Source organism: Lactuca sativa, chromosome 6, assembly GCF_002870075.4.
Source record: "Lactuca sativa cultivar Salinas chromosome 6, Lsat_Salinas_v11, whole genome shotgun sequence".
Lineage (NCBI taxonomy): Eukaryota > Viridiplantae > Streptophyta > Magnoliopsida > Asterales > Asteraceae > Lactuca > Lactuca sativa.
Window position 1 is genome coordinate 136,275,272 of NC_056628.2, and position 24,815 is coordinate 136,300,086.

Here is a 24,815-nt window from a genome sequence, read left to right on the forward strand (position 1 = left end):
GATCAAGAAGAAGGGGAACATAAGATTTAATGTTGGTTATCACATAAATTTTATCATTGGGAGAAGGTTTAGGAGTAGAAGAAGATCCAGACATGATGAAAAACGAGAAGGGAGAAACTTTGATGTAAACAGAGAGAAGAGCAGATGTAGTAGGATAGAAGAAGATGATGACCATAGGAAGGGATCGGCTAGGTTTAGGGATGATAGTAGCCTAATACCATGTTACAAAACATAATTTCCCATGAAACGACATCAAGCCTTTACGTATAATATATATAAGAAATATACAATTGGGCTCAATATACAACGGTGGGCTAACTAAAGAACATAATACTTGGGTTAACAAAGATTTCGCATACAAATACATATAATGTCTAGCACCAATAATTATTTCTCCCGATTCAATTGTTTGACCGATTATATGTGGTTGGTAACGATAAACAATGTAAAAAAATATCTACCTTTACAAAAATATACCAACATTGTTGACCAACATTTTTCTCAAATTTTATGTGATTATGGTCGCATATAGGGCTAAGTTGTGGTGGATACTTCCAAACAAATGTAAGAAAAATGAATAAGAAGATGGTAGATTTAGGATAAAAAAATCGAAATACAATAAAATTGTGATATTCTGCATCTCCTTTCTGTGTTATAAAAGAATGTTCTATACAAAATGGGTTGGATGCGACTACAAATGTATGCCTAACGGTTCAAATTCACATGGTATATATACTATCAACCCATCGCATGAATCATACAGGCAAATCCTTTTCCAGCGAATTGTCCATACAACTTGATATTCTATATGCAATTTCCGCCATATTCGGTCTTGCCATCGAGTTCTCTAACAAAGCCATATTCGCAACGTTGACAAGAACTCTAAGTTGCTCTGCATTCACTTCACCATTTAGCTTCGGATCCAACATACCCATCAAAATATCCACATCATGATGTTTTCTACACTCATTCGTCCACTCTGCTAGGGTTACTGACCCTTGTAGTGATTTCATTCCAGTTATAAGCTCTAGCAATAGCACCCCAAAACTATATACATCACTCTTAGGTGATACTAGACCTGTGTTGAGGTAATTCGTATCAACATAGCCTAAAGAACCCCGTATGATTGTTGGGGTTTGGGCACTTTGTGTATCATGCCCTAACTTACATAATCCAAAGTCTGCAAGTTTAGCATGATCGTCGTTGATGAGTAGAATGTTGGACGACTTGACGTCTCTATGGATGACTGGAGGGTCTGCGACTGAGTGTAGGTAGTCTAGGGCGTAGGCGATGTCTAGTGCAATGCTTATACGACTTGACCATGACAGAGATCCTGAAGATTTGCCTTTTCGGGTGTGTAGCCGATCAAAGAGGCTCTTGTTTGGTATATATTCCAGTAGAAGAAGTTGTTCACCTATAATGAATACAGCAAAAGTTAAGCCACTTATGTAACGGAAAAACATATTACTTTTAAGATATATAAAAACATGCTTCACAAATAACATTTTAGATTTTTTGTAAAGTGGGAAAGCAATTGGACAGTAATCAATTGAAAATATATTTTAGTGATTACAGACAAAAAAAATAAAATAAAAACTCATGATTAAGTGCATTGTTTTTTAGTATTTTATACTTTAAAAAAATGGTAAAATAAGCAAGATATTATTAATTGTAAAATACGAGTTCAACTAAAATACCGGTTTTTAAAGAATTGAATACAAGTAAGATTGTTTTTAAGGCAAGATCATAAGACAGTAGAACATAAGCCGATTTGATCCTACCAATTTCTGTAATTTGGTAATAAGAGTTAAAAGTGTAACCTTAAAAGTCTTTGAAACCTTAGAAAATGTATCGCACATATATAGAGATGAAATGACTTTGAAAAAACCTGCTGTAATGAGAATTATAAGCTTTGACATTTTCTCCCTCATGTTGTAAAGAATTAGTGCTTTTGAGAAGTTACAGCAATTTCGTTTGAATTATAATCTTATTATTATACTGCTAGTTTAGGTATTAACTTTTAAGCGCATATTAATTTTAGGTGAACAAATAGACGAAAATGTACTTTTTATATTGTAAATTTATAACTAGCTAGTTTGTCTTTTTATCGAATTTAACCATCCCATATTCCCATTCATGATCGTGTAAACGGAATGTGAATGTTGACAACCTTGATTTTAGCAATTATATGATCTTTTTCATTTTGAAATGAACGAGGTGATCTTTAAAACTGAAAATAGTATATTTGTGCTTGTTTCTTCTTTTTGGAAAGAATACTTAGTTATCGACAAGATAACCCCTAGGAGTAATATAACCCTAGGACAATACGGAGGAGTACAAAACTAGGAATATGCATTCTCAACTATTGGAATGATATCTTTATTATGTTCCTTTTTCTCTTTATGTCCGTTTGGTTGGGTACGACTTGACATGTAAACAAACACAAACTAACACAGGAAACAAAAAAGGATACTATGACTAATTAATATAATATGCACACCACTAAAACGTAAATGTGACCCTCATTTCTATCATCAATTAATCACTAAATATATGTACTTGTTTTTCTTTTTCGTTCTATTATTTTATCTTAAAATGAATTTGAATAAACAATCAAAAACTGTTAAATTTGACTTGCACAAAACTAGCTAATTCCAACAACAATTAAGGTCTGCAGTTTAAAGTGGGGTTTCAAGCATATATTATATAACATTTAGTGTTTTGTAATTGGGCTACATAAATGTCAGTTCAAAATATCTTAATCTAAAAGACAAAACAGTGCTCATGAATTAAGTATAAGTTCACATGGATGTATTATTATTATTATTATTATTATTATTATTATTATTATTTTGATATATAAAGTTATCACCAGAAATGTATAAATAAATTACTTAACTTATAAGCATTAGTTCTAATTAATTATTATAATAAAATTATATATAACCTCATGAATGAAACATAAGTTCAAAAGGATGTATAATGTTATTATTCCTATATATTTATTTCAAATCGAAATACATATCTTAGCTTTCTATTGTTCTAATGATCACTTCTTTATACTATTTTTAATAAAACCTAAACGCAAAGATTAACGTGTTGTAATTTCATTGTAATAATGTTGTAATTATAAAGAGAAGATATCTATGTGAAGCTTAATTACCTTGGTCTAAGCAAAAACCCAACAACCCAACCAAGTTAGGGTGAGAAATCCTAAGCAATATAGATACTTCATCAAGAAACATCTTCTGGCTACCACCTCTCTCTTCCATCACCCTCTTAACTGCACCAAACCGACCATCACCAAGATCAGCGAGATAAACATAAGATGTGGCACCAACACCTATCCGTATTCGAAAATTCCTTGTTGTGGCTTTGATTTCATCAAGTGCAAAAGTACGAATACCCTTAGTAGTAGATAATGAACATAAACCAATGTTCTTCTGATTCTCATCGCCTTGTGCTTTAGCCAAAGATCTTGCTTCGGCTTGCTTGTCTAAATAAACTGCCCATTTTTTTAAGAGTGCCGTGAGAATGATAATCAGTACAATCGCCGCACCTATCCAGTAGCTTTTTATTGCTGATTTGCCTAACCCATGTATGGATCCCATGATTATGTGATCTTAGCCCTATAAACTACCCAATCCCTTGACAAAATAAAAATGGATTTTGGTGTTGGTTCAAGAAAATAATATTTGGGTTACCTTAAATATTTTTTTGGTTGTCGTCACTCCCTCATGGTAGCATATATGAACATTTACTCAAGAGAGAGGAGTTAGTTATGAAGTGTTGGAATAAAGGGATTGGAGAAGGTAGGTTGAAGTTTGTATTACATATCCTTTGGTTTGGAGTGTAGTGGGGTTACGGTTGTCAAGCAAGTCAATACGTTGTTTGAGACATGGGAATATATGAGTGTGTATGTGCTTAGCGGTCTCAATTGTGTCCTTACTTATTTTACCGTTGAATTTCTTATCCAGAGCGAAATCTATAGCAAGCCAAAAGAAAGTTCAGTCACTTTGAACATGGCACGAAGATAGGGTTCAACCTTATCTTGAATTATTGTTTTTTGCATGGGTTTTTGTATGTGAATTCTGAATATAAAATATTTTGTTTTTCATAAGAAAGGATATTAACTAATAAGATAAAACTCGATATTATTAAAGACCGATACAGAAAAAACCTACTAGGTCTAGCTTGGACCAGGATAAACTTTATCTGACAAAGGCCAAGATTATATTTCTCGTACAATTTACAACATTGATGTGACATTATTGTTAGGTATTTATAGGTTGTATATGTTTTGTATATCGGCCCATGTAGCCTTAGTGGCACTTTAGCCCAATAAGTGTACATGTGTACATGTAGTATAATTAATTTCCCTAATAAATAAACAATCTTTTGTTAAATGTCATTTTCTCTTTCATTTGGACATATGAGATATTCTAAAATTTTTGAATTTTATATTTTCCACTAGTCATTTATTGTATTTTTCAATATTTATATTTTTGTTATTGTCCGTAGTATAAATAATGTATATGTATACTACTATTTATATTAGATGATCCCTATTTGTGGTTGTAAACTTTATGCTTTTTACTTTCTTTAAGGATCATTGACAATGTCACAATAAGTTCTCATAATTGAGCTATTTACATAAGATTGTGTCCCAACACGATGCGACATTAGTTATCTCTGCTTTGACTTGACCACCATGGTTGTAAGTAGCAACCATCTGTGGCGGTGTCTACCGCATATAAATCTATACATACTTCTCATGTTCACTTAAGATTAACGAATCAATATTTAGCATGTATCCCCATAACTTTATAATGACGGCACTCTATACTATAACTTTCCTTTAGATTGTATTGGTAAATTCTGACTTTATTTCTAGCCCATAACTTTATAATGACGGCACTCTAGACGATTTTATAAAAATCATAACTTCAGAATGCACGCTTTGTTTTTGCCGTTCTCTACATCCATACGCTTCCAAAATTTGAACAGTCATAATAACGACATAATATTGAAGCTATAAATACATGTAGAATAATGAGCGGTTACAATGCTTATAATAGGTGGACATAATAACAACTAGTTACAATGTTTATTTGTAAACTTTGGGCAATGTAACGATTAGTTACAATACTACCCAAAAAAGTTTGACAGAGTAACGAAACGTACAATATATTCTAAAATTTATTATATAAAAATGAATGATAATTATAGAATCAATATTTAGCATGTATCCCCCCTCCCCCCTAAAAAAAATTAGAAAGCTTTGGAAAGGGCCCGTGAAACTTACCATCATAGCATGCTTTAATCGGTACTGATTTTTGTGAATGGTCAGACGTTTATGATTAATCTGGCTTGAAAAATGATGCTCCAAATAAAATAAAAACAAAAATAAATTAAAAGAAAATAGAAAATAGAAAATAAAATAAAATAAAAATAAAAATGGAATCACACACACATTTGTGAAAGTGAATTGATTCAAATGAATCGAAGAGGGTAATGTTTTATTTATAGAGTCAAAGAAAAAAGAAAGTAACAGGCACCGCACGTTCTGTTCAACCACATCACGATAATATCCGTGAATCTTATCGTTAGGTTGCATGCTGAATTTTGTAAAATTTATAACTTTTACATATGATCTACGTTCTTGGCGTTCTTTATATTCACACGTAAATATCGACTAATTCTACAACTTTCGTTTAGATTGTATTTGTCAAATCTAACTTTATTTCTTGCCCATATTTTATAATGAGGGGAGTCTAGATGATTTTATAAAAGTCATAACTTCTACATACACACTTTGGTTTTGCCGTTCTCTCCATCCATGCTCTTATATCGAAGAATATTATGAATCTTCATTTGGGGGTTTTGGATAAAACTCAACTAATATCTTTTTTCTTAATTATTACGCTACCCTCATAGTAGGGTTGAATTAATAACTTAGAAAAATCATAACTTTTTCAAATGCAGTCATATTTTTAAGAAATTTATATTTTCAGAATCATGGAGATGTGTACTTTAAGAATATGTTATTATTTATATAAAATAACACACTTATTCTTATAGTTTACAAAGTATTAAACTGGTTTTTCTTATATACGTTGAAATACGAATCTTGTAGTTTCATCATAGATTGACAAATCTTATATATTTACCCTATTATATTGATGCTCATCGGGTTGGGATCGACAATCGGTGACGATTTTGACAATTGTCACATCCTTAAACGATATAAGATTAAAATTGCAAAGCTACTCGGACTCAGTTGGACACAAAGGCTAAGCTTTGTATTTTCAGTCCATTGTTCTCTGGTCCTACATTATATCATGCCTTAGTTAGTGACCTCTAGTATTTGACTTTTACTAGACTAAGCGTCACCTGCGTAGTTTAGCAAATCTTTTTTCACATGCATCATCCATGAGAGCCTCATTTTACTGCTCTCAAATGTATTCTAAAGTATCTTTTGTGTACTTATATTTTTGTTCTTTAACTCTTTGCCACCTCCTCAGAAAATGATAGGTTATTTGGATGTTAATTAGGTTATATGTCCTACCTATTGACGTTCTACTTCCGGTTTCTACATTTTCTAGGGCCCGAATCCATGTTTCATTGATGTCTAAATGACAATCCATTGTCTCTAGGTCTAGTAAGGAAAAGAAAAAAGGGTCGATCGAGTTTTTGGAAAGCAGGAATGATCACAAGGAGTGAAAAGTAGAAAGTATCGGCGATGCAAACAGTGGAGGAAGGCAATCGATATAACTTTTTTGCAATTGAAGTGTTAGGATTGATCTTCCTTCCATTGTAAGTCACTAATTTTCTTTCTCATTTGGTCAAACTCCAAATTTTCTATCAATTCTATTGAGTTAAGAGATTGAATTGCTTTCCAAATGATTCTACTAATCTTCTTCTTCCTACTCTAATTATAGTGTTTTGTGTGGTCAATTTCTAGCCACTTTGATGGTATTTTTGATGGCTTATTGTTAACAAAATCTTATTATGAACACCCTCACCGATTTTATTGTTCATGTCCTTGAATTGCCCCAAGTTTTGGAGTAATTGTCTTCTTTGTTGATTGCTAAAACTTTTTTTGATTTCTATCTCAATCATAGTGATTAATTTTTTGTAAAAACAACATTTTTAGCCATCTAAAGCTCTTAAAAAGAGTCCTTAAAATCCTTTCATGAGGCTTAATGGTGGAGGAAACTCAAGCATTAATGGTGTTTTCTCTTTTAGCAATGGACTTTGTTTTTCCGTAAACTCTCAAATTTTGAATTTTGAGCTTCGTTTGTCCTTGATTATTTCTAGGCCCTGTAATTTCCTCTGACCAAGGTGAAAATCATCCTTTCACAGACTGGTGAGAAGTTAGTTCTATGAATATGCAGTTTTGTAAAATTCATAGATAAATCTAGAAAAATATTATGGACATATGCGAACACTTTTTGAAAAGGTAGAAGCCTAAACTATTGGATTATGGAGAAAAATTATAATTTTTGAAGGTTTAAGTGGTGCCAATGTGGCCTTCAACAGGCAGCTGTTTTAGGTCAAAATCTGAGAATTTGGCCTAATAACTAATTTTCTTGTTTTGTGTAGTAAATAGCTCTTTTTTGTTCATCTAAACTTCTATTAATCCATTTATTTGTTGTTTTTAAAGAACTTTGTTAGGGAATTTCATATCTTAGATGGATTGAAATGAACCTAAGTTGTTTATGTTGATGGTACCCTATTGTATGTGACATGTTATTGTTTGTCATATATTATTCGAATGAACCTAAGTTTCCTTGTGTTGATTTTATGTGATGTGTGCATGCCATAATTTCTTGGAAACACTTGTCTATGATGATTAGGACAAAGCATGCTAGTCATGTTGTCAAGCCATAATGATGATACGTGCATGGAATTACATGTGATGTAAAATGCTTTAACTTGTATTTACTTGTTTACATGTTTACATAAGAAGTAACTTGAGAATTAATATGCTTTTAAAAGATGATAATGAACATACATGATTACTTAGTGAGGTTAAATGTGAAATTCCTTATATATAAATTAATAACTTATTAAAAAAAGGGGGAATACACATTATGGGGTTAAGGTTTGGAACCTAGACTTAGGTGTGTATCCTATCCGAATCATATGATGGCCTAGTCGATTGAAAGATACCTATGGGATAAGAGCTTAAGCCAACTTTGATGACGAATGGTTTTTCTAGACAACAACTCGTGGCATGGTCCATTGTTTCAAGGATAGGAGTGATCTTGACAATTGATGGAATGTCTACCCAAACACCACGTGGGATCTAGGAGGTGTAACTTGATGGAACTGACACTTCTCCTACTAATACATAACGTTGGAGTATTGGGTCATACCAGCCACGTTAGTAGTGAACGAGATACTTACCTTCAGGTTACTGATTAACATATACACCCATAAATAGGAAGTATTATAACAACATTTACAAATACGATTAAGAGAAGAGTAATTGTTAATGATGAAAATGAAGGTTAATGATGTCTTAAAATATAATAAAGGTGTATGAAGTAATAATGAGTTACAAAGATGAATAATGAAGTGTAACTAGATGTAAAATCTCTATAGATGAATAATATTATTTGAGAAAAATTATGTTGATTATATGATATATCTGATGTTATGTTATTTGAGTGTTTCAATGTGCATTTATATGAAGCTTTGGTTGACCCTTTTGAGTAATTGCATTTCATAACATTGTACTTATGATTAGCTTACTTAGCATATTCTGCACTTGTTTCCTTGCTTGTTATTCTCTTTGCATTGGAATGGGTAGCATGATATGTGGCCTTAACGGGGATAGGGACCTTTTGGGGTAGTTACATTAGGTATTATTATATGATGAATTTGGAACTTTTAGAAGTTGTTGTTTTAATATTAAGTGAGTTATTGAATAAACTAAGGAAATGACATACATTTCATGATTACGTTAAATGATATTTTAAAAATAAAAAAAAAGTAGATGAAAAATCACGATATTAAAAGTTGGTATTAGAGCCATGCTGCGAGCAAAATGAATACAGAGGACGGTGTTCAGACTCACAGTGTAGATTAGCTCAATTAGGTGCCTTAGGAACTTAAGGGGAGGGTGTGTGCTGAGAGATATAGGATTGTTATATGCGACTTTTTGAACTTTCCTTTCCTGAAGTTATTAGGTAAACCTAAAACTCTTCGTTTGTAACACCAGAATTTTTTCAAAACTAAAATTTTCATTTAAAATCGCTTAATCTTAAACACTTTCCATAAAATCCCATTTTATTTAAATTACAAAACAACACTCCTTATAATAGTCCAGGATCCTCAAAACGTAATTGCTTCTCTGGTGTGTACAATCGAGTCGGTGTCGTCCCGCGAACCTTAGAGAAACCTGAAACACATAACACATAACACGGTAAGCACGAAGCTTAGTGAGTTCCCCAAAATACCACATATAACACATATTAGCCACTTGAGGCTATAACTCTATGGGCCCTCTGGCCCTAACTTTGTGGACCCTCTCGTCCTAACTCTGTGGACCTTCCGGTCCTAACTTTGTAAACTCAGGAACATACACAGCATAAATCACATAGAAATAATGCAGTGCAACACATAACATACATAACATACAAGATACTCTATCACATAACTCTAGTTACCTACTCAAGGTAAAGTATAGTGAGTAGAGTCACCTCGCAAGCAGAAAGCAGATATCCTCACACTTGAATCTCGAACTCGCCACCGCCTAACACATAAGGCAAATATCTCTAATTAACACTTGAAGTCTCAACTCTAATTAAACCAGCGATTACTCTTTCCCACTCTAATCAGATAGTGGGTAAAAGACCATTTTACCCCTCCATGGCCTCTATTACCTATGTTGACCAAACCCCAAAGTCAACAAAAGTCAACTCAAGTCAATGGTTAACTCTGACCAGACTCGGCGAGTACACAGGGGTGACTCGTCGAGTCCATGCGTGTCTTCTGACTCCTCCAATGCCTCACTCGACTCGTTGAGTGAACCTTCCACTCGACGGGTTTCCACTAGATTCGAATCGTGGGGCAACCCGACTCGACTCGTCGAGTCCAATTATGAACTTGGCAAGTTGCTTTCATGATCATACTCAAACGAACTTCTGAGGTCAGATCTGTTCCTCTAATCCATAGATCCGACCTTCCCAAGCTCAATAAACACATAAAGGTTCAAACTTTACGTTCATGGAACCCACATATAGCCATAAATGGAGAAATAACCCTTAAAATGATAACCTTAGCTCCAAACTCATAAACGACTGCTTAAAGCTGGGGAATAGGGACTCTCTGAACCTCTCAAGGTCCAGATCTGAAGATATAGACACAACGGGGCATACTCTAGATCTCTTACCAAAAGAAGAGACGAAACCCTAGATTCAGGAAATCTATCACCCAAACGAAGATGGACATGAATCCTTACCTCTCACAACATCTCTGAATGAAATGATGGAAGATTTGAGTCCCATAAGACATCCTAGCTCGAAATCCATCCTTCCCTTTTCTAAGACACCAAAAGATTATGAATTAGCCCTCCTCTTGCACCACACGCTTTCTCTCTGCTCTCTAGGGTTTCTGAGGGTGTAATGGCCGCAAATTAAGGCCATAAGGACTTTTAAATAGGTCCCAAATCCAAGAAATTAGGGTTTCTCTGCCCAGCACCTACTTGGCGAGTCCCTCCTCTGACTCGCCGAGTCCACTCATTAAATCCGCATGAGAAGCCCGACTCGACTCGGCGAGTTGGATCCTCAACTCGTCGAGTCTCTCCTTTAATCATAAGATTAACCTACACCATAATAACCCTAAAAATCTGGATGTTACAATTCTCCCCCACTTGAATTAGATTTCGCCATCGAAATAATTCCTTAACCACACATAGATTGAAATCATTAACACGAAAGGCACCACTGAGAGGATCTCATAGTACACCGGTATCTTTCTCCGTGGATAACTGAAACCACACAGAAATTCCCAAGACCAGAGTTTAAACCAACTCTTTCGCCGCTAAAATACTCCTTCCAATAACCAGAAACTCTAGTGGCCTGACCCGCCGCCAGACCGCCTACTCTAGCGATCACCATGATATTCGATCCTCGAATATCACCCCTGATTACTCACTGACTCTCTTATTCTCATAAGACCAAACCCACAACCGACTATCGCTCACCCAAACCGGACATGCAATTTATCCGAATCATGCCTCAAGAACGAAAGGGTTCACACCTCACCGAGGTACATACACTAAACTGCTATCAGAATCTACCCGAACAAAGAATCCTCAACACTCTGCCCTCGGACACAAAAAAAATAACCATGTTCGCCCAGGAGTGTCCTCAGACATCACCATAATAAGCTCTAGCTCATTTCTCATATCCCTCTTCAATACTGAGCACCAGGTCAACTTTTAACTCCACAGTTGAACCTTAAAGGTCACCCATAACATGATCCAAAATGTCTCACTAACTTCCTTCTCATGTCAACTATCTCGGCCCAGTGACTCCCAAGTCACGAAATTCTCTTTACCTCATACGAAAACTACAATCCAACCGAAGATCGACTCGACCCTGACCTCTGATGTCTGATGTGCATATCTCCTGCGCATCCCGCGGTATCTCCCACACCCGAGTATTGACCTATACAGGTTTTAGACATCCGGCGACAACAATACCTGTCATCCAAGAATTCAACTCAGAATTCTATAATCTCATCTCGTTTACCCACACACCATCAATACCAAACTCAACTCGAGAGTTTGGTCCGACCCCAAAGTTGGAACCTCGTGTCCCGATGAAACATTCATCTCATGACTCAGCCTGTGTCCCGAGCGAATAGCACTTTTCCAATCCCCTCATGTTGCGATAACCACAACTCAAATCAAAATATAATGATTCCCGACAAGGACGGAGACCCCAGTCTCGCCCCTGGTTCAACCACCAGGCCCCAAAAACTCAATACTAGGACTACTCAAGCCCAAAATTCTTATGTATCATACCATGATCGGAGAGTACTTCATCATCACACTCTCTTTCCGTCTAGCGAGTACTATGGCTCCCCGCAGCATCACGATGACCTCTCGATGACTAGTGAGTACTCGGCTCCTCGTAGCATCACAACAGTCTCTAACTAGTGAGAACTACGGCTCCTCGTAGCATCACAACACCCTCTGACTAGCAAATACTACGGCTCCCCGTAGTATCGCAACTCCTTCTCTCTGACTTGTGAGTACTACGGCTCCCCGTAGCATCATAACACCCTCTGACTAATGAATACTACGGCTCCCCGTAGTATCATGACTCCTTCTCTCATCACCCCAGAATCTCATTCTCACTACAACACCACACTACGCCCACTAACTCATGCTCCACAGACTATCATAGATAGCTACACACACTTGTCCCGAATATGCATCACAGATTATGACGGCAACCGCCATAGTAGAATCTCATTCTCACTACAACACCACACTACGTCCACTAACTCATGCTCTACAGACTATCATAGATAGCTACACACACTTGTCCTGAATATGCATCACAGATTATGATGGCAACTGCCATAGCAAAATACCTTTCCTTGCTGAAATCCACATTCTTGAATAATCCCTTCTGACGACAATACCCGAAGGCTCCCACTGGAACCATAGGTACTTGATACACCACTAGTCATCTCAAACTCAAGATTCTGAAATAACTTCGAAATCAGGACATATACCCGGATACCTCGGATCACCATCAAAGAACATCACGATGTCTTGCCTCAACCAGTAATCTCTCACTCATGGCATCATACACAATTATCTTAATGCATTTCCTCATAAATTCATATCTATCCTTTATTTCACACAATGCGCAACTTCAGAGTATCCCAACACCCATTTGGAACACGGGGAAATCGCTCGCGCTTCAGAGCATGCTGATGACCATTCAAAACTCTTTCCTCTACTTCTCAAAACCCATGCAAGAATAAGCATACCGACCCGGGAGTTGGCTGCTCGATCATCTTCTATCTACCCCAAAGGGCATATACCATCCATAATTCGACTCAGAAGTTCTCAACTGCCAATACCATCCTTACGAGCCTTCCACTTGGAACGACCCTGACCACCACCAAGTTCCTGGCCATTGGCCACCTGCCGTGGAGACACTCATCCTTTCTCAGACACATACCACATGCATCATCTCGCTCTGCAACTCGCACTGACCACCCATAATCCTAGTCTCAAAATTCATACCGCAGGTCTCTAAGTCCCCCTCCTAACCGCTCTTGAATAAATCTCTGCTTCCTTCAATACGACACCCGGTTCTCCCCTACTTAGGGTTCGAACCATCACCAATTGTTGCACAAACCATTCCACAGACTGTTTCCACTAGCAACATCGCACCTGCCCAGGGAAGGTGCTACGCAACACCCAATAATATCCTTTAAAGAGATCAATCAACCTCAAATACTCTGAATCTCAGATGAAATCCTCAAGAACTTCTCATCACGACTGCCTCTAGTCGTTCGAAGTCTCATATCATCCTAATACCGAACATCTCAATTGTCCAGTAATATCTCTAACTCTTAGATTGAAGCAATAAATCATCATACTCCTAAACCTAGACTTTTCCACCAACGTTCCAACACATGAATCATCACTAGAACAGGGACCCACTACCATACTCAATACCCATCATAGACAGAAGAGCCACCGCCCTGATATACTCCTCTGGATTACCCGCTGATACCGCTACCACATGCGCCACTATACTCAATTAGGGTGTAACGTGGTCCTTGACCATCTTAGTCCCAACTGACTACCTGCTCATGGTAACTCATTTCCTCGTGGCAGACATGCTGCATGATACTCTGGTGGAAAATCGTCCTCAATATCAGCCCGCAGGGTTTACTCCTAAACCTAAAACTTGAAATCTCATGCCTCTCATGTTTTCCACAAGAAACATAAATAACACCACTCAGGTCACAGAAGGTGACATCTCCTTTATCGGCTGATTGCTCAACTCAGGCCGCAATCCCCCATAAACTCCATCTCTACTTATCCTTGAGTATCGTGACTACATCTAACATCTTACAAAGAATACTCTAGAATGCTCTCGACCTCCCTCTCAAGGGATACCTCTTTAGACTCACTCATGGCCCTCAGGCCTAAAACTCCATCGCGTCCAATTTCCGCCTAAACAATCATGACCGGATAACCGTAGAACCACAAACGTCACTTGCTATGAACCAAGGTACTCAGCCCATGACATCTCTTCTCAATCTACTAAAGTGCATGGTACCCGAACCATGACATCACTCCTCAATATGTTATGATGCATGATACTTGAACCATGACATCACTCCTCAATCTACTCCAATGGATGGTACTCGAACCATAACATCACTCCTCAATCTACTCCGATGTATGGTACTCGAAGCATAACATCACTCCTCAATCTGCCCCGATGTATGGTACTCGAACCATAACATCACTCCACAATCTGCTCCGATGTATGGTACTTGAACCATAACATCACTCCTCAATCTGCCCCGATGTACGGTACTCGAACCATAACATCACTCCTCAATCTGCTCCGATGTATGGTACTCGAACCATGACATCACTCCTCAATCAGATCCGATGTATGGTACTCGAACCATGACATCACTCCTTAATCTGCCCCGATGTATGGTACCCGAACCATAACATCACTCCTCAATCTTCTCTGATGTATGGTACTCGAACCATGACATCACTCCTCAATTTGCTACTCAGAACCTTCAAAATACTCCCTGTATTGAGTGTGGGATCTCTGCTTTCGGTAGTACGGGACCATACTACCTGCCACATCTACCCATACTTTCCACATGGACCATCCTAGAGCTCCTAAGTAGCTACTCAACCTTCTCGTTCACCAATTCCTTCACACGTGCTCGCTCCTCAGCGAAATAATCTACCCTGCCTGCGTACTCATCTGACTGAGATTTCTCTCTAGGCTCTTCCTAGATTCCCACACTTCTCTGCCATCATCTGCTGAAGAACTCCTAATGATGCCAGCCATCTACCTCCTAAATATCATCATATTCACTCAGTATCTGGCTCCCATCAACGAGGGCCCCACAAGGCACAAAGCAAGCAGCATTCGGACATCGAATAATACATAGAACTCACTCTGGGTGGTAACTCCAATTGCTCAACTCATTCTTGAAGATACCACCAAACTCTGTAACTCTACCCCTCGCAGGTTCTAACTATTCTCTCGGTAGGCATCATAATACTCATCTAGGCATCTCTCCTAGATTACTTCTCTACTCAAATCCCTCTCTACAAGAACTCTTGATGAACACTCACCCTCAACAACTACTCGAAAAGTGCAACACAGATAACAGCAACTCCTAGGCTAAGGCATCACAAATCAGGCCACTCTAGCCCTAGAATATGAAATACCTAGCCTATCTCTAGCATGCATAATATCTCATAACATATCTCATAAGCATAAAGTAAGGGTATTTTGGGAAATCACCGTTCGGGCTCTGGTTGATTGTACACACTACTCTTTCTCGTTTTCCCTTTGAACTCTTATTCGCTTTAGAAAATCATTCCTTTGAAAACTTTTCTCAATTCCTCAGTTTGAGTCCAGATTTACCCGAAGGTGCATCCGAATCCCTCAAACCAAGGCTCTGATACCAACTTGTAACACCGAAATTTTTTCAAAACTAAAATTTTCATTTAAAATCGCTTAATCTTAAACACTTTTCATAAATTCCCATTTTATTTAAATTACAAAACAAAACTCCTTATAATAATCCAGGATCCTCAAAATGTAATTCTTTCTCTGGTGTGTACAATCGATCCGGTGCCGTCCCGTGATCCTGAGAGAAAAATGAAACACATAACACATAACACGGTAAGCACGAAGCTTAGTGAGTTCCCCAAAATACCACATATAACACATATTAGACACTCAAGGCTATAACTCTGTGGGCCCTCTGGCCCTAACTCTGTGGACCCTCTCGTCCTAACTCTATGGACCTTCCGGTCCTAACTCTGTAAACTTAGGAACATGCATAGCATAAATCACATAGACATAATGCAGTGCAACACATAACATACATAACTTAAAGATACTCTGTCACATAACTCTGTTTACCTAATCAAGGTAAAGTATAGTGAGAAGACTCACCTGGCAAACAGAAAGCAGATATCCTCACACTTGAATCTCGAACTCGCCACCGCCTAACACATAAGGGAAATATCTATAATTAACACTCAAAGTCTCAACTCTAATTAAACCAGCGATTACTCTTTCCCTCTTTAATCAGATAGTGGGTAAAAGACCATTTTACGCCTCCATGGCCTCTATTACCTATGTTAACCATACCCTAAAGTCAACAAAAGTCAACTCAAGTCAACGGCCAACTATGACCATACTCGGCGTGTACACGGGGGTGACTCGGCGAGTCCATGCATGTCTTCTAACTCCTCCAAGGCCTCACTCGACTCGTCGAGTGAAGCTTCCACTCGACGGGTTTCCACTGGATTCGGGTCGCGGGGCAACCCGAATCGACTCGTCGAGTCCAATTATGAACTCGGCGAGTTGCTTTTACGATCATACTCAAATGACCTTATGAGGTTGGATCTGTTCCACTAATCCATAGATCTGACCTTCCCAAGCTCAATAAACACATAAAGGTTCAAAATTTACGTTCATGCAACCCACATATAGCCATAAATGGAGAAATAACCCTTAAAATGATAACCTTAGCTCCAAAATCATAAAGGACTGCATAAAGCTGGAGAATAGGGACTATCTGGACCTCTCAAGATCCAGATATGAAGATATAGACACAAGGGGGCATCACATACTCTAGATCTCTTACCAAAAGAAGAGAAGAAACCCTAGATTCATGAAATCTATCACCCAAACGAAGATGAACATGAATCCTTACCTCTCACAGCAGCTCTGAATGGAATGATGGAAGATTTGAGTCCCACAAGGCATCCTAGCTCGAAATCCATCCTTCCCTTCGCTAAGACACAAAAAGATGATGAATTAGCCCTCCTCTTGCACCACATGCTTTCTCTCTGCTCTCTAGGGTTTCTGAGGGTGTAATGGCCGCAAATGAAGGCCATAAGGACCTTTAAATAGGTCCCAAATCCGAGAAATTAGGGTTTCTCTACCCAACACCTACTCGGCGAGTCCCTCCTCTGACTCGTCGAGTCCACTTATTAAATCCGCGTGAGAAGCCCGACTCGACTCCACGAGTTGGATCCTCAACTCGTCGAGTCTTTCCTTTAATCACAAGATTAACCTACACCATAATAACCCTAAAAATCCGGATGTTACATCGTTATTTAGGAACATGTATCTGGTTGATGAGAATGCCAATGTTCGTGGTGTTGGTGGAGACCAGAACAACCGCAACCGAAACAAGCCATCTTTATATTTCGAAACCCACCTACTACCATTATTTCTGACCTAGAGGAATATTTGACGACAAGTAACGAGGAGATGGAGGCTAGGAAGGCACATGTTGCTAAGTTACAACAAGACATGCGAGCTGCAGGACTACTACCTGTCGTGGGTGTTGTTGTGGAGGGGCCTTATAAGGAGATAGTCGAGAGTCGCTCACTTACTAGGTAGCGAAGCAGGGATCCTACTTAGGATCGTGATAAGGGACCGAGTAGCTCATTCAGGGTATTCAAAAACTGCGAACCTTTTGTATTTTGAGGAGGAGCAGACCTGAAAATATCCATGCATTGGTTAACCAAGATGACTCAGATTTTCTGTTCGAGCGACTTCACTGAATCTCATAAAATCATTTATGTGGTGTTGAATCTAGGCGAGGACCATGAATGGTGGGAGGCATTGGATTCTGTCATCACTGAAGTTGATTACATGTCATTAACTAGAAGATCTCCAGTCGAAAAGTTCAAGAGCTTTTTTGTCCACCATATCAGATGTGGAGGATCAAGTAGGAGTTCCTTGTTTTGGAAAAATGATCCATGTCAATTGCAACATACAACTCTATATTTTTTTTGAGAAGCTATAGTTTGAAAAGAGTTACTGTCCCAATAATGCATAACAGGTGGATCATTATGCAGATGGATTATAGTCTGAGTACCGGGCCACTATGAGACAGCACAACACTTTGGTGGATGCCATGGATAAAGCACTTAGGGTCGAGGTTGATCTAGCTCCACCAGGGCATGCGATGGTCACGAGTGCGGAAAAAAATAAATGGGATGGTTTGTCTAAATCCTTAAAGAAACAAAAGGGTCACCAGGATAGGACGGGTGACAAGCCAGATTAGTACAAAAAATGTCACTCCTCACATAAGGGGCCATGCAGTAGCAACACCATGAGTTGTAGACGATGTGGAAAGTTGGGCCACATGCAAGTAGAATGCAAGAATGATCTGTTTCTCTATAATTACAAGCAGACAAGTCATATGAGTCGTTAATGTCCAAATCTAAAGGTTCAGAATAGTGGCAACGATAAGAAGAATGATGCTCCCAAAGTCCATGCGTGAGCATTTTAGATGACTGATGAGGAGGTCAGACGTGATGATGAGGCACTCTCAGAACTTTTTCATCTATCTGTTTTATTTTCTATGTGTAATTGTGTTTAATGCTAGCGGTGGTAGATCATTTGTATTTGCTTCTTTCTATGCTTGTTTGTGATAGTTCAAACTTTTTCTGAATCGTTTGTGTTAGACATTTGATAGCGGTAGGGAATCTTGTTTTCATGTTTGGGGAAATGTACAATGAGTGTTCTTATGTGATGGTTGGACACACGTTTTCCCTTTGACTCAACTCCGATCGGGATCAAGTCGTGCGATGTCGCCATTATTATGTTTTATTTATCTGCCAGAAAGATTGAGATTCTCTCTGCTAAAAGCATGTGCGATTTTCGCGTTTCGTGCGAGGGTATGTATTTTTTATGAGGAGAGAACTCTAGAGTTCATTTCCATCATTTTTACTTTGTGATGAGCAAGTGTCTAGTGAGGTTTCCAAGGGTCATGCGATGGAAGGATTGAGGTAAGCAGTGACTATATTTTAGTACAGGTGGTCAAGGAGTTTCATATGTAGAACACTGAAGGGTGGTACTGGAAGGCTAAACTTGGATGAGAAATACTCGTTTTGACAATCGAGGAAAGTTGAAAGTCAGATGTCTTACTATTAAACAAGAGAGGTGGTAGATATCTTGGCTAGAGAAAGTGAAAGCAGTGATGAATGAAATCATTCAAGCTCATCAAAGTCCAATGGAAGGATGGGTATAGGTTAGAAGTTACCTAGGTGATTGAAAAAGATATGAAGGTATGTTACCCTAATTTGATTGTAATGTAATCTGATTTCGAGGATGGAATTATTTTAAGGAGCGGAGAATTTTAACGACCCAAAAATCCTTCCATTGACGACGTTGGTTTCCATCACCCGAACACTTTATTTTGTGATAGTAGATGAAATAAATTAACTAAAATGATAAGCATACTTAAGGGGCACACAAATTAATTAAATTGATTTTTGGTAAATAATATAATTTTAATTCATTAAGAAGGTTTAGATGGAATGGAGGGGTTAAATTTTCATTACAAGGGAACTTAATTTTTTAATCTCCAGGGTTAGGTTGGAAGGGGTTTAAAGTTAAAATTTGAGGGACCAATGAGTGAAATTCAGATTATAACCTACATGGAAATGGATTGATTATGTTCTGACATCCATGTCTCATTGTATCGATTAAAATGCTGCCAAAAGAAGCGACTGCTTGGGTTGCCACTATTTGCGTTTACCGACGTGGAAAACAGGAACGATCTCAAGGAGTGAGAATGAGAAGGTATTGATGACACAAGGAGTGGGGGAAGGCAATCCATATATTTTTTATGCAGTTGAAGTGTTAGGATCAATTTTCCTTCCATTGTAAGTCTTTGATTTTATTTATCATCTGAATAAACTCCAAATTTCTAGCAATTGGATTGAGTTAAGAGATTGAATTGCTTTCCAAATGATTCTAATAATCTTCTTCTTCCTACTCTAATTCTAGTGTTTTTGTCTAGTCAATTTTCACCCACATTGATTGTATTTTTGATAGTTTATTTCTGTCAAAATCTTTCTATGAACACCCTCAAGAGTTTTATTGTTCAGGTCCATGACTTGCTTCAACTTTTGGAGTCATTGTCTTCTTTATTGTTTGCTAAAACTCTTAATGATTTCGGTCTAAACTCTTGTGAGTAATTTTATGTAAAAAGACCATGTTTTGATCCATCTAAAAAGTCTTCACAACAATCCCTAAAAGTATTTTCTTGAGGCTTAATGGTGGTGGAAATTCAAACCTAAATGGTATTTTCTCTTTTAGTAATGTAATTTGTTTTCTCTATAAAAGGAATGTATTTTGAATCATGGTTTGAGGTTGAAAATTTTATTTTAACTTCTTGACATGTTACTGTTGAAAACTGAATATCCATCGTTATATTTGACTTTGGTTATGTCTTAGTTTATTAAATATTCAATTAATATCTAAAATGCAAAACTGGGAAATTCAGGAAAATTATCATTCTATCCCTGTTTTGAAAAACAACTAGAAAAATTATCATGATTTGTGTTGGGGATCTGTAAACTCTCAAAGTTTTTATTTTCATTCTAGTTTCTCCCTGATTTTTCCTAGGAGCTAATATTTTCTGTTACCAAGGTGAAAATTGTCCTTTTCACAGACTGGTCAGAATTAATTGCACCACTATGTAGTTTTGTAAATTTTATTGAAAATTCTAGAAAAATCGTATGGACTTGTGCGAACACTTTTTGAAAAGATAAAACTCTAAAATATTGGAATGAATAAATATTGTAATTTATGCAGGTTTAGGTGGTTCCAAAGTGGCCTTGAAGAAGCTGTTGTTTGAGGTCAAAATCTGATAATTTGGCCTAATAACTAATTTGCATGTTTTGTGTAATAAATAGTTATTCTTTATTCGTGTAAACTTCTAGTAATCCTTTATTTGTGTTTTACTAAGGGAAAGTTTAATGCCTCAGTTCCTACAAGATTTTAAGAGTTTTAAAGTACTTTGTTGGGAATTCCATATCTTTGATGGACTGGAATTAACCTAAGTTGTTTAGGTTGCATGTACCCCTATTGTGTGTGATATGTTATTGGTTATTATGCTTCCTTATGTGTATGAGAATTTATGATGCATATATGTTAGATTCTTGTTCTTAGTGATGTGAGAGGTGTGTTAGGGGCATGACAGAAAAAGTGTGCATGCCATGATTTCTTGGAAACACTTGTCTATGATGATTAGGAAAAAACATAGTAGTAATGTTTTCAAGCCATAATGATGATATATGCATGAACTTATGTGCAATGTAAAATGTTTTAACTTGTATTTATTTACTTACATGTTTACATAAGAAGTAACATGAGAAGTAATATGATTTTAAAAGATGACAAATAACATGCATGTTTACTTAGTGAAGTTAAATGTATAAATTCATTATATGATGAATTAATAACTTATTAATAGAATGGAGAATGCACATAATGGGTTAAGGGTAGCAACCTAGACTTAGGTGTGTACCCTATCTAGATAATATGATTGCCTAGTGGATTGAAAGATGTCTATAGGATAAGAGCTTAAGCTAAATTTGAAGTCGAATGGTTTTTCATGACAACCACTCAAGGAATGGTCCATGGTTTCTAGGACTGGAGTAGTTTTGACAACTGAGGGAATGTCTATGCAAACACCACGTGGTATTTGGGAGGAGTAACTTAATGGAATTGGCACCGCTCGTACTAATCCTTAACGTCAACGCTTGTACTAGTATATGAAACGTTGGAGCAGTGAATGCAGGAAAAATCGAGGACAATGTTACGGGTAAGAATCTTGCCTCATTTAGTGCATTAGGTCGCGTCAGTCACGTTAGTAGCGAACGAGATACTTACATTGGGGTTACTAATGGACATATAGACCCATAAATATAAAGTAATATAATAACATTTACAAAGATGATTAAGAGGAGAGTAATTGTTAATGAAAATGAAGATTAATGATGTCTTAAAATACTATAGTGGTGTATGAAGTAATAATTAGTTGTAAAGATGAATAATGAAGTGTAACTAAATGTAAAATGCATAAAGATGATTACAATTATTTGAGCATAATTGTGTTGATTATATGATGTATCTGATGTCATGTTATGTGAGTGTTTGAATGCATGTGTATATGATGCTTTGGTTGACACATTTGGGATATTTGCATTTCATAACACTGTACTTATGACGAGCTCACGTAGCATATGATGAGACTTGTTTCTCTAGTTGTTATATGCCTTGCATTGTAACGGGTAACATGATATGATGCCTTAGCAGGGATGGGGACCTTTTGGGGTAGTTAAATTAGTTATTATTAATGGTGATACCACTTTGCCTTGTCGTTGAGTTTTTATCTATTTTGGGTTTTAAAGACTTGATAATTTGGGTTGATGAATTTGAATATTTTGAAAGTGGTTGTTTTGATATTTAAGTGAGTTTTTAAATAAACTAATGAAGAGCCATGTCAAAAAGAAAGTAGCAAGTGGAGTTGTGAATCCGTGGAGTATAACGGTTACCGTGGCACATGATGAGAGGCCATACAAGTCAATAAGGATTAGGAGGCCAAATCGCGAATATGCTCACGTTGCCACATATTTTGGATTATGAAGAAACTTTCAGCCGGGTAGCAAAACTTACCGCAGTTTGTGTCCTTCTCGTAGTTGCGGCTGACAAAGGGTGGTTGTTGCATCAAATGGAAGTCAAAAACATATTCTTTTATGGTATGTTAGATCATGTAATATACAAGAATCACCCTTTGGGGTTTGAAAATTCAAAGCATCTAGATTATGTCTGTAAGTTAAACAAAGCCATTTATAGCCTAAACTAGTCTCTGAGATCCTAGATTGGTAAGATTTCTGAATTTCTTGTTAATAATGCCTTTTTCTAGTTGAAATTTAGATGTTAGTTTGTATGTGAAGAGTATGGTGAAAATGTTGTTGTGGTGTTGTGTAACGCCTCAAATTTCAAAACAAATTTATCATTTTTAATTCATCAAACATTATTCATAAATTGAAGGCATCATGGAATTATACATCATAATTAAACAATAGCACAGTATCCCAAAATCCACAAGACATCATAAGTCGGTGACTATGTACAATCATGCCTCCACCTTCCCGAAGTCTACAAAAGTACATGAAACACATTTAAATCAACACTGTAAGCACGAAGCTTAGTGAGTTCCCCAAAATACCGCATACACAAATAATTTGCCTCTCATGGCTAAATCTCGATAAGAACTTTCCGGTCATGTGTCTTAATGAAGACCCTCTAGTCTCATGTCTCGGTATGGACCCTCCGGTCATAACTCAATATATACAGAAAATAAAATAACAGCATAAGTCACAAAGACAAAATGCATAATCACACATATCTCAGTATAAGGAAATAAGACCCTCTGGTCAATAATATGAATAAGACCCTCCTGTCAATAACAGGAATAAGACCCTCCGGTCAATAACACGAATAAGACCCTATGGTCACACATAAATTACCACACAAGTAAGTATACAAGAAGACCCACCTCAAACGCTAAGCGAATAATCCTACACTGTCGCTGCTGTTGTGAACCGACTCTCGAACTAAGCTAAACAATCGAACACCATAATCAATAACTAAACAAGGCTAAACCCCAGAACTAGGCCCAAAGGCAGCGCAACTAACCAGGCCTACTAATGGACCAAACCCATTGGGCCCACTAAGTTCCAAATCTATTGGGCTTACAAAAGCCCAACAAGGGACACTCATAATCAAGACAAAAGGGGAGTCCAATTCCAAAAGCAAATCCTCAGACCAAGAAGTCCAACTCTCGAAGCCCAAGACCCAAAACCAAAGCCTAAAGTCCAAAAATGTCAAACGAGCCCAAAAATGGCACTAGGCAATTTACGCTATGTGTACTCACATGTACGCTAGGCGTACTCCCATAATCCTCGACATGCGAGGCGTATAATCAACTATGTTGGGCGTAGACGCGCTTTCTCCAACACTGACTTATGACTTAATACATTAAGCACTTAGCTCCAAAACCTCATGAAACCTTCATAATAAGCTCTTAACTAATAAATTTCACATCTTTATAACTTTTCATGGATTAAAGGGTCCCAACAGCCAAATTAATCCTCTAAGACCCATAATGGCCACCTTAACACATGCATTGGTCCATCCTTAAACATCAAGAAAGCATCTTTATGAACTAATAACCTCAGAAATATTAAGAGTAGAAACTCCAAGCTCCTGGAGTAGTGTCAAACCACTAGATTTAACCCATGAGACCAAAGTGGGACAAAAGATCATATAATGATAGATCTAAGCTTCAAATGAGCAAGGTTAGAGCTTTATACCTCTAATGAGTTGGAGATGAAGAAGAGAGTCTAGATCCATAAGCCTTCCATTGATTCACCACCTTACATCAAGTTTCTAGTTCTTGAATAATCACCAAAACCTATGAGAGATGCACACAATAAGCTCACAACACTCTTGGAGGAAGCTTGGGTTCGAAATTAGGGTTTAAGGACAAAGGAGGTTAATAAATTGGAGAGTCTTGAGGTTATAATGATATTTATATAATGCCCAAACCCTAAAAATATGGGTTTGGCACTCTACCCATTACACAGGGTGTACCCTTAGGTATGTTGGGCATACCTGGTCCTCCCACGCATTCCTTAGCGCTGCACAAGGGACCAATCAGCCAACTTATTCCACCAA

The 24,815-nt window shown here is 37.3% G+C and overlaps 1 protein-coding gene across 1 annotated transcript; it reads right to left on the bottom strand.

Moving 5' to 3' along the window:
- Positions 1-665: 665 nt before the first annotated feature.
- Positions 666-3,686, bottom strand: LOC111908526 (leucine-rich repeat receptor protein kinase HPCA1). The gene is made up of 2 exons (XM_023904345.3): positions 3,164-3,686; positions 666-1,414 (listed from the first exon to the last, which is right to left on the bottom strand). The coding sequence occupies exons 1-2, from the start codon at positions 3,609-3,611 to the stop codon at positions 756-758; spliced, it is 1,107 nt and encodes a 368-aa protein (XP_023760113.2). The 5' UTR covers positions 3,612-3,686; the 3' UTR covers positions 666-755.
- Between the last annotated feature and the right edge of the window lie 21,129 nt (positions 3,687-24,815).